This window comes from Diabrotica undecimpunctata, chromosome 5 (genome assembly GCF_040954645.1).
Source record: "Diabrotica undecimpunctata isolate CICGRU chromosome 5, icDiaUnde3, whole genome shotgun sequence".
NCBI lineage: Eukaryota > Metazoa > Arthropoda > Insecta > Coleoptera > Chrysomelidae > Diabrotica > Diabrotica undecimpunctata.
In genome coordinates, this window is record NC_092807.1 from 140297785 (window position 1) to 140310084 (window position 12300).

Below are 12300 nucleotides of genomic sequence, written 5' to 3' on the forward strand. Positions count from 1 at the left end.
TTACCTGAGATGGATATTAAAATACAAAGAAATGATAAAATTTTATAAAAAGTAGCTTTAATCAATGCAATTCTGCGTTTTATTGTATGTTTCGAACAAGTTGTGGTCCAATATCGTTGTGAATTTATTAATTCTTTTAATGAGTATTCTATATAATTAGAGTAGCGCTTGATGTGTATTGATTAATTTCATTGTTTTTTATTTCATTTTGATACCTATTTCCTCTACTACTTCATTGATAACATTCGGCAGAATTTTTCCCTTATTTAATGATAAAATTATTAAATATCCGCATATCTAATAACATTAAGTAATTTCTCATTCCTTTTTATTCCATATTGTTGGCCTTGTGTTTTTCTGAACATTTGATCTAAGTATAAATTGAACAATGTTAGCGATAGAATCTGACTAAGTTATTAATCCGATTGAACTTAAATTTTAATAACTGACTTTTGGAGATTAACCCTTTGCGGCTCCTTGATTTCGCCACGAAACCACCAATTTCATCACACCAATGTCAGAGAACTATGAACACAGTAGTGTGTTCACTACGTGGCCATACTAGAAGTTCAATCTATATTTCAATAGATGAACTTAGAAGTCAAAATGTTTTAGTTTCATGTATAGTTAGAATTTTTTTGGCATGATGGCAGTAGTGTCACAACACGTAAATCATATGTTTGGAGTTCGTACAATTTTGACTGTTTTTTGATAAAAAATAGCAAACATAATTACGGGTAAGTTATTTATCATGTTGACATAGACCTGTAACTCACTCTTTAGAATATAATATGTAACCAAAAATGTGTTTTTGTATCATTTTTGATCACACCAAAAATACGGTTTCACAGTGAAACCAGTGGACAACCACAGTTTCTTTATTTCAGGAACCATGCAACGTAACAAGTGGAGTTATAAGCAACTAGAAATGTTGTCCGAAGACGATTTGGAAGATTTATTGGTAGAAAAAATACCCTTAGATAAGGAGTCAATTGTAAGTTCGGGTTCCGATAGTGACTCCGAGGATTTATTTACTAGTGGTTCATCGAGATACTATTCTAGAAACATCTCCACCAAAAAAAAAAATACAAATTCTATCAGACATCACCATATTATCAAGCACTAAATTAGGAGAATGTTAATCAATCAAAAACTGAAATAAATCTATGAGTGGTACACTTGTCTCTCCAAATATTTTGAGAACAATTGAAAGTAGCGAAGATGAAGAGGACAGTGACGATGATGAGGATGAGAAAACACGAAAGATGCCAATAAAACTAATAAAAAAGAGTGATCCGAAAGGAAAACGGACGGTAAATGAACCTGCTAAAAATACTAAGAAAACATCTAAAGTGGCAGAAAAGAAAAATATATCAAAAAATCCAGGCCTTATTTGGAATAAACAATTTATTCCAAATACTATTATTCCTTTCAATATCGAACATGGACCATCTGTTGAGAATACAATTGAATATCCTCATGAAATTTTTTTGCTCTTGATGAATGAACCGTTCAAGCCAACTTCTAAACATGAAATTTTACAATTTTTAGCTGTAAATATCCTTATAGGTATCTAGTCATCACCTAGCTACAGAGATTACTGGTCTTCACAGGATATTTTGAGAGATAACTATATTTCGAAAATAATGAACAGAAACAGGTTTAGTTGGTTACTTGGGCATATACATTTGAATGATAATTCCCTTCGGTCTGATAGAGGAACTCCTAATTAGGGTAAACTTTATAAAATATGTCCGATTTTAGAAGAGCTACTGGAATCTTTTCAGCAGTACTACAAGCCAGGAGAGCATCAGTCTATCGATGAAAGTATGATTCGTTTCAAGGGCCGTTCCACTTTGAAGCAGTATATGCCCAAAAAACGGTGTGCTGATGCTGTGACTGGTTATGTTCACGAGCTCCAAATATACACAATGGCAACGTAGACAACGTAAAGGTGGAAACTGGTTTAGGTGAACGTGTTGTGAAAGATCTCACAAAAACTCTTGTTGGCAAGGGACACAAGGTTTATTTTGACAACTATTTTTCGTCGGTATTTCTTATGAAATATTTATTGGAGAACAATATTTACGCATGTGGTACAGTAAGAGCTGATCGTGCTAATTTGCCACAAGATATTGTAGACGAAAAACAGATGGACCGAGGAGAAACAGATTGGCGGCAGGCTTCCAATAAAATGGTCTTCACTAGGTGGAAAGATAAGAAGGGGATCCATTTTTTGTCCAACTTTCATGATCCTACTGAAATGGTATCTGTCGAAAGAAGACAGAAGAATGGTTCCAAAGAAACTGTGGCTGCACCAACAGTTGTAAAAGACTACAACAAATATATGGGTGGGGTGGATAAGGCGGATATGCTGAAGAGTCTATACGAAATAAATAGAAAAAGTAAGAAATGGTGGCATCGCATTTTTTTCCATTTACTTGATTTAGCAGTAACTAATGCGTTTATCATATTTAAATGTAGAAGTTCAGGACGTGCATTATCATTGAAAGAATTATGATTAGCCGTTGTTACTGGTCTTATTGGTGCTAATACAGATACCCCAAAAAGGGACCAAAACATGCAGTAAATAGTTTCAAAAAATATGTACTTATTGAAGTTAGATACGATAGAGTGGCTCATTTGCCTCTTCATGGAACATCAAGTAGATGTGGGTTATGCAGTACAATCGCAAAGGTTCATCGGACTCGTTGGTTTTGTCAAACATATGCGATATTGTTCTGTGTTTATCTGACAAAAAATTGTTTCCAAAAATTTCATACCCTTGAATAAGTGACTTTTGTGTCCCATTGGTTTCACGGTGAAACCATACTTTTTTGTAATATTTGTTACGATTAAATTTAAATTTTCAGAAAAAGTGTTGATTTAATTAATTAAGTTTCCGAAATTTCTTTTATTTTAGAAAAAATGAGAAAAAAAAACAATGTGGGCCGCAAAGGGTTAATACCATAGCACACTCCCTTAATACCAAGTGTAATTTATCTGTGATTAATACAAAAAAAACTTTTTAAATTATACTAATTTGTTACTAGTGGCGCCATCTACATATCATGACTAAGACATTTATAAAGAGAAATATAGAAACCACAGAAAACCGACCTCTTAGGTAGGCTCCTAACATAAAATGTAAATGTATAGAAAACTTTTTTATTGTTGTTTACATAGATGAACGATAGATGTCTTAGTAATATTTGTAGATATACAAGTCGGAAAATAAGTGAAGCTGACTTTTTTAAGTTTAGTGCACGTGTCACGTGTTACGTGTTGTCTGTAGGTGAAACAAATAAGGGGACAAAAACATACATAATATATAAATTTTTGAAATTTCACTTGGTTCCCGTCATGTGTATATGAAATTTTGTGAGAGTGGTTGTTTAATATTTAAAGTAAGATAATCTCCTGGCCGAAAAATAACCATTTTTAACATAAATGAGTAAATTTTTATTTTATAATTAGATAAGACATCTTTTTTGTAATACGTATATATCCATATTGGTTAATCTTTGGGTTTTTGGTTTAGAATAATTCTATAAAAATAAAGGCCAAGGCAGAACATGTATTTAGGCGAGTATCAAAGCCTATTAATTTAAACTCTGCCAATCATCTTCTCTTTTTCATATGTGTGGATTTATTATTACGAAAATTGTGCCCAAATAAGTATTTAGATTGTAATCCACAAGGAAACTAAGTTCCTGTAGCTAGCTGTATACCATGTACCTATCACAAAAAATTTGTTAAAATCCTTTATAAAGGTCATATGAGACTATGCATTTTCTTGTATCATTTCTTATATAGTTTCTGATATAGAAAGTTATTTATGTTTTCTTGTATCGTTTCCTGCACGTACATTTGTGCTCTGTATGCCACTATGCAAGTTCTTTTACCGGAAATTGTATGTGATTCGGCACATGATTGGTCGAAATTTTGACACAGATCAAAATAGAACTGCAGTACCTGAGGACCCCAAGCCAGATGCTACTCTACTGATTATTTTTTAAAATACTGTGGTTCAAAAATGAAAGAAATAAAATGTCCCAATATTAAAACTAAATTGGAAACCACAATTTTTTAAGATATTCAACAGGCTGTAATGGAAGACAGAAATAATGAATAATTTGGTTGTATGTAATAATTTATTTGTTTTTTTACAAATTATGTGTTTGAATGGCATGCTCTTGAAATTCTACTCTCTTATTTGGAGATATAAAATAATCTTTAAACTCATCACGACTTTTTACAGCGGTTATGTATTGTTTTTAGTAATACATCTCCTCCTACTTTCAGTAGTTCCGATGCTATTTGATCCAATCCCTATGATTTATTGTTTTTCAATTTGGCTACTGCTGTTCTAATCTTGGTTATTGTTGGTGGGCACTTTTCTCTGATGTCTGCTTGGTCTAATTGTATATCAAAGTTCTCCTCCAACCGCCATTATGACAGAAGTTTTACGTTTTTGCGCACAAATTAGCGCATTTCTTGTACAAGAAACTACAGCGGACACAAATTCTTGTATCGTTTCTGATATAAGAACTATACACTTGTATGACACTATCCATTTTTTGTTATATCAGAAACGATATAAGAAATGATACAAGAAAATACGGCCTTAAAAGGTATGTAATTAAAAAACCCAATCGGGCTATGTCATGAAGACCAAACGTTTTCGGAATACATATTCCATCATCAGTGTCTATGTGTACATGTTTTGAGCTACTAAATATCTGGGTAAAAACCCGTTAAAAGTTATAGGTTACAATTTAGTTTACATTATTCAATCTTATATATTAGGATGTTAAAGTTACCAGTGGATTTGATAACATGGCAACGTACGACTCCACATTAAGTTGCTGGTCCTGAGACAAAGTGCCTACGAGGACTTGATGATAGCAACTTCATATTTCGTGCTTACAAAAGTTGTGTTGGTAAGCGTTTTAATTTAAAATAGGGGGGTATGTTCACGCCGCAGTTAAAATGAGTGGCATTCAAATAAACTAACGTTTAACAATACTTTGAGTAGATGGCAGCACGTACATGATATTCTAATATTTTAATTTTCCCGAAATTTATTTCTCTAGTTTAAACCTATCATATGTTATTCGAAGCTTATCGGGGTAGTCATATTCTTTTTATGAATTCTTGTACAAAACTGATAAGATATCGATATTTATTGTTTTGAACGGCCATATAAAGACCATATCTTAAACAGCCACATATATTCTGCCATAAAAACTGTACTATCATACATTTCCAAATCGAGTATAATATTGTAAATAAAAAAAATTCAAAATTAAAATAATTCTTTATTTTGATATTGGTACAATGTTTGGTTGACTAGATAATTACACAAATTATTTTCTTAAATTGTATGTATCACAAAAATATTAATCCTATAATTTCGAACAATGATTCAAATCCACTAGGTCTCTGTGCCGATTGATGATGTTTTTTCTTAATTTTCTGTTTAACGTTTTTGAATTTAATTTCATTTGGCACTTGTGTAGAATCTTTCATTTCTTGAGGAAGTTCGTCTTCTATTATAGCAAATGCTCTATCTGCTTCTGGATTTTTTAAAACCTGTAAAACAAAATTACTAACTTCGTGTGCCGAGTGTCCGTAGACTCCAACTGCAATAGGACTTTTAAAGCTAAAAATAAAATACATAAAATTATTAAATAGATTATAATCTATTATTAAAAACTTAAAATTTTATGTCAACACAATTCGCAAAACAAGTTATTCAGAAACATCAACAGGTTGCTATAATGTATAGTTCCATAGGCTACGATAAATCTTTTGTTATATCCACTTCCTTTCAAAAAAGGTTTAGCACAGTTCTTCTATGGTTAATCAGGTTGATCTGATATTTATTCAATTTCCATTTGTATAGGGGAGTTCGGGAGACTTGATCGAGTGGGAGAGTTAAACCACCTTTTAAAACCCAAGTTAAATTCCGCGCTAACGAAACGTCAAGACGGTCATTAGTAATAAGCGGGAGGCCAACAATAACGCCGGCATTTTTTACAATGGCCTGTTTGTTTGGTCACAGAATAATAAAACAATTAGAATGCCCACTCTGCTTGTCAAGATAAGTACGCGCATCTCGTTCGCGCAGACGGAATCAGCCATATTTTAAACGGAACCAGTGCTGTTCAGAGAAATTTTATCTGGTCTGCATAGAAAAATTAACCCGGTTTAATTTATTTACGGCAACAATAGACATAATATGCAATATTTTATGTCGTACTTTTAGTTGAAGAATAGATTAAATTATTTCAAATTTACTAAATTATTAATCCCTTAAAGTTTAAATTACGGTTCTGTCGTAGTTTGTCACAAATTTCTCAATCAGAGCCTGTGTTTCCGTTTAAAATATGGCGATCGCGTGCTGACACACTTCAAAGGCGGCATCTGAGAGTGGGCATTCTGATTGTTTTGTTATTTATTCTGTAGTTTGGCAGTCAGGTTCGGAAAGGTGTTTTTGTTACAGCAGAGTAAAGTTTCTTCATTTGTGTAATTTTGAGATTGCGACCGTGCTTATAGAGATTCGTATTGTGTGTTATTACTATTGTATTGCGTGATTATTGTACTTTGACGTGTGCTAAGTGTTTCTTTTCTAAGACTGATTATTTTTTGTGAAAATTTAATGTCTAAGTAGTGTTTGCGAGAGAATTGACCCATGGCGGTAGTAATTTGAAACTTTTTGACTAAATTTAAAAACAATTCAGAAACCTTACCATGCGAATCCCAATTGCATTTTTTACCGACTTCGATACATACCTATGTCTGTAATTTAATTGAAACTGCAAAATGCTCGACGAGGTCATCGCCTGGCAAGACAAAAATATTGACAATGACTCCGGAGAAAGAAAATAACACTGAATATCTGTCAGAAACTTTAAATAACAGTTGTATCCCTAATAATGACATATTCGATTACTCCAAATAAATAAAAAGGAAGCTAAAAGATACTCAATCCAATTGTTTGAACAATCAGGAATTAAAAAAACCAAATATTAATAAAAGAGATTTTTGCCTAAAATTTTTGCCGTTTTTAACTTTATTAGAATAATATTTTGCATGCTGCTTTTTACACTATACAGGATTTTTGTATCTTCTATTCTAACAAGTACTTATACATTTTAATCCTCCCACTATATGTCATCTTTGTTGAATTTGGCAACCATTACAAAGAAATTCATTTCTGGCATAGGCTATGTGTATTAGATTATTTCTGTTGTGGTTCGTTCAATCTCTTATAATTCTCAGCCACACTTTCTTCATTTGACACTGTTTCTTCTATCTATGTTTCTCTCCAAGATTAGTTGTGTCTATTCATACTCAGTTGGATCGAGGTTGTTGTGGCTGGATATTCATTTTCCTTAAGACTTCTGCATTGGTAGTTCTACTGTTCCAGCTGATTCTTAGCATATGTCTATACTATAAAGCCACATTTCAAACATTTGCAGCATTTACTATTTACATTTAGATATAAAGGTCAGAATAAACTTGAAACTTGATTATTTACCTTAAAGGAATTTCTACATTATCAATTCCACAAGTAGCTGAATGTAAATCATATGTATCTGGATAATATGTGGGAAATACTTGAGTATCTGATATATACAAATCAGCATCTCCAACACTAAAACATATGAATAATTATTAATGACAACATGAATAATTTTTTTTATGAAAACTTTTGATAATTTTGGCTTTGATTTTAATATTAATATTGGCTGTAATCATAATTATAAGAGAATAGATAATAGGGTTATAAAGGTAGGTCAGAAAAACGATCAAACTGCAATAATAAATCAATGCATACCTCATAATTGTAATGTTAGGAAAAATCAGGGCAATAACGGAGCTAAGAATATTGAACATGACTATCATCATTAGTCGAATGCTGAAGGCACATCCGAGAATTTTCCAAGCTTCAATCAAATTAACGCTAGAAAGCAAATACAACAAATATCGCTAAAACAGAAAGGACCCACAAAAAGAGTGAATGTACTGCAAAGACTAGTAAACAGGATCAAACAAACAAAAATATGAAAAGTATAACAGGAAGAAGAAAAATAAGGAAAGTTGAAACATTTTAATTGGAACATTGAATATAAGAACATTAAGAGAAATATAAGATCTACAAAACCTTACTGAACAAACAAAAATCTACAAAATAGATATTGAAAATGAGATGGAAGAATAGAAGCACCTGGGAATATGGAAAATACCTAATATATTACTGAAATTCACACGGTGGACAAGGGGGGTTGGGTTTCATAATAAGTGAAAGATACAATCATGCAGTAAAAAGTTTACACAAACATTAATGAAAGGATAGCTTTTCTGAAAATGAAAGGAACATACTTTGATCTAAATCTCATTAACTTGCACCCACCTAGAGAACAAACAAGCAGAAGAAAAGGAAAATTTTTATGCCAATTAGACCAAAAAGTGTCAAAGATAAACAATTATAGTGTTAAAATAATCTTAGAAGATTTAAACGCAAAAATAGGAAGACAGGAATTATATCAGGGAACAACAGCTATACATAGCCTGCATGAAATAAGTAACAACAACAGGTAAAGAATTATAGATTTCATTTGACAAACCAAACTAAATCCAATTTTACAGAATACGCATATACAAAAAATAGTTTACAATGACTTAAAAAGCAGTATCTGGATATATACTGCAGAACATTGGGATTTAAATAAAAAAATATATAAAAAACAAATGAAATACATTTGGAGGATAAACAACAGAATTTTAGAATGGATTGAATAAGGAATTAGGAAACCCAATGTTCATAATTCTACTCATTCATAATATTTTGTGCATTCTCCAATTGATTCCAAGAAATATATTAATAGACTTCTTATTTTTAGTATTTGAATTATATCAGGATAATGAAATGATCCTCAAATCACAAATGTATAAATTCAGTTAGTTTCAAAATCAGACAGATATGTAATTTTGAAAGTATATATTTATCAAATCAAATATACCCTAGAATTTAGAGATAATATACCTTGAGCTTAAAGATAATACTATATTTCCAGAATGATGAATGTAGTAGTAAACAAAACTTTCGTTTCCAACCACACCTTCAGTATATCCTAGTACCTCCGAATTCGAATAAGCATTGGTCCCATCTTCAAGATCAGCTCTTGAAAAAATCTGCAAATTAAATATATATTTTCTAACAAAACACATTAAGTGTTACTTACTAGTAACGACAGAAGTTTGAAAATTAAATGTATCATTATTAACTTGTTATATAAATGTACATTTCATTGTCTAATTACTTAACAAAAAAATTTAGCAATATAAACAAAATTTAAGGTTAGATTAAATCCAACCTTCGCTTCTTCTTCTTTGTCGTATGCGGACATTAATGTCATCATTCATCATCATTTAAATTCTACACGTGTACACAGCACATAACTCTCCACGTAAATTGATTTTTAATAAAATTTTCTTGAAAAATTGATTTAAAAAAAAATGAATACTTTTTGGAAAAGTCAACAACGGGACACCACTTGACAATAAATTGATGAACACCAATAATAGAACACACTTTATTGAAGGCTTTTATTTAGTAAAAAAAATTTAGGCACAGAATAAATAACAATCAGAATGCCCACTTTCAGATGCCGTTTTTGAAGTGTTAGCACGCGATCTCCATATTTAAAACGGAAAACACAGGCTCGGATTGAGGTATTTGTGACAAGCTACGACAGAACTGTAATTTAAATTTTAAGACGTTAATTTAGTGAATTTGAAATAATTTAATGTATTCTTCAATTAAATGCTGCCAACAAATTAAAGTACCATCTGAATGAAAAACCGGTCACCAGTGCCCATCTTTAAAAAGGGGAATCGAAAAGATCGTAACAGCTACAGAGGATAAAGTGTCCTACCTACTTTCGGGAGATTGTTTGGAAAGATAATACATGGAAAAATACAAGATGATATTGGACATCTAATTAGCGAAGACCAAAGTGGATTTACACCTGGTAGATCTTGCACTGGTAACTTGTTTATAGTCCAACAATTAATAGAAAAAAGAATAGGAGTTGGTACCGAAGTACATCTAGCCTTCATCGATCTATAAAAGGCGTATGATACGGTTCCAAGACTTAAATTGTGGCAAGCTTTACAACAATTCAGCATTAGTCCATACCTTTTAGGAATAATCACAGAAGTATACAGTGATAACACTACTTACCTAAAAATCGGAAATAGACTATCAGAGCCAATAAAAGTAACAAAAGGACTAAGACAAGGATGCAGTATGTCACCCCTACTGTTAATTTATATATTGAGGCAGCCCTCCAAAATTGGAAAAACCACTGCCAGGGAATAGGAATCCCCATAGGAAATGACGTACTGTTCTCCCTGAACTTTGCGGATAACCAAGTCGTCCTAGCTCAAGATTCTTGTGATCTAGAATTTATGATAAAGCGTCTATACAGAGAATATGCAAAATGGGGATTACAAGTCAGCATAAAGAAAACAGAATATTTAGTTATCAATTCAGATGCAAGGTTTGATAAACGAGGGCGTGGAAATCAAACAAGTGGAAAAATTTAAATATTTAGGTGCACTCATTGATAAGAACGGCCTGGGAGAAACTGAAATTAAACACCAAATTAATCAGGGACATAAAATTGTAGGATGTCAGAACTCCTTATGGTGGGATCGCAACATTTCCAAAAGGAATAAAAAAGAATAGGGCAAACCATGGTTGAATCAGTTCTTTGTTATGGCTCTGAAGTATGGACAATTAATGCAGACCTGAAGAGAAAATTGTTGGCAGTTGAAATGGATTATTTGAGAAGAAGTGCTAGAATATCAAGGCTGGAAAGGAAGACCAACGAATCTATAAGAAATAACATAAATGTTACAGAAACGGTCATTGACAGAATAAAAAGAAGAGGTTTAAAATGGTTTGGACACCTATTGAGAATGCCTGGCGAACGTTGGCCCCAAAAACTTCACAGATGGAAGCCTCATAGAAAAAGAAAAAGAGGTAGACCTCGACGCTCATGAAATGAAGGAATTAGAAGAGCGATGGAATCGATAGGTTTGGAGGAGGAGCATACCTTGGACCGGAAGGATTGGCGGAGGAGAACGGGAATACGGCGATAGCCGTCTCCAAAATGTATTGTATTTACAAGTTGGATCCTGTAATATACATATTCTTCAATTAAAAGTACGACATAAAATATGTCTATGGTTGCTGTAAATAAATTAAATCTTTTATTTCTGAATTAACATATTATACTTGGAATGTACTGAATTAAAATAGGTATAGGATAACAAAAAGAACATTTTCTGAAAGTTATATACAATACTAGAAATAGATACCTACATACATATGAAGGATTAGAATTACTTCCGTAGTGAACATAGTCCAAATATTTTTGATAGTGTGAAGTGAACATCGCCTAAAATGCAAACTTGCGATTACATGACATAGGACGATGTTCTTCTGTTAAATAATATAATTACACTGACATGCTTTTAAATTGGAAATACAAATATAAGTAAGTCTAAGCTGTAAAGTCAATAAACAACGGAGAATGGCGGCCAATGGATTAAGTCCACAGTCAAAAGAAACCAACAGCACACACAACTGAGAATGGAATTTATTAATTGAGAATAATAAACTTCATGGGGCCATACTAAAGCATCGTATAAGATAATAAACAACAGTGTACAATGCGAGTATTTGTAGTTAAAAGATTCTTATAGTTCTCCAAATTGTGCAATAATGAATCTTTAGGAAATCTAACACAATTTATTTACTTTATCCATCAGTTTTCAACGTAATTATAAAATGAAAATTATATAAAACTCTTATATTATATGTATTTATTTTAAACACTTTGAAAGATAAAAGTAAATTAATAGGTGGTAAATTTCTGGTAGATTTTCTAAGTTTAATTTCCGAATTTACTTACCCATGAAATGATATATCTGTCCTCTTTTTTGGTCGCTGCGTACAATTAAATGCACTGCAAGATAATACCATAATTAAAAAAATAATGTATTGGAAAAGTTTTAAATTGGAACTTAACACTTAAAAAAGTTTGCAAACATCTGTAAACACTTCTAGTTTCTAACGTTTTCTGCCGTAAACTAACGTCACGCATAGCTGCGCAAAGCAATTTATGTTGGTTTCAGTGGTTTCACTCTTCGAAACGGGGATACGGCGTGTCTATAAGCTTTAATGGTCTAAGACTTAGACGCACACATTTATAACCTAAA

The 12300-nt window shown here is 32.0% G+C and overlaps 1 protein-coding gene across 1 annotated transcript; it reads right to left on the reverse strand.

The window, feature by feature from the left end:
- Nucleotides 1–5308: 5308 nt before the first annotated feature.
- On the reverse strand, nt 5309–9410 carry LOC140440809 (UPF0669 protein C6orf120 homolog). Its single transcript, XM_072531172.1, has 4 exons — nt 9255–9410; nt 9056–9204; nt 7547–7663; nt 5309–5665 (listed from the first exon to the last, which is right to left on the reverse strand). Exons 1-4 carry the CDS (start codon nt 9288–9290, stop codon nt 5392–5394), a joined length of 576 nt encoding a protein of 191 aa, XP_072387273.1. The 5' UTR covers nt 9291–9410; the 3' UTR covers nt 5309–5391.
- Between the last annotated feature and the right edge of the window lie 2890 nt (nt 9411–12300).

Bases quoted from the DNA above. Each gene is read 5' to 3' on its own strand.
- LOC140440809 (XM_072531172.1), bottom strand. From the start codon at position 9,290: ATGATACATTTAATTTTCAAACTTCTGTCGTTACTA. The intron at 7,664-9,055 runs GTATATTATCTC...CATATGTTTTAG, and splicing joins GTATTATCTTTAAGCTCAAG to TGTTGGAGATGCTGATTTGT. The intron at 5,666-7,546 runs GTAAATAATCAA...TTTTATTTTTAG, and splicing joins AATGTAGAAATTCCTTTAAG to CTTTAAAAGTCCTATTGCAG.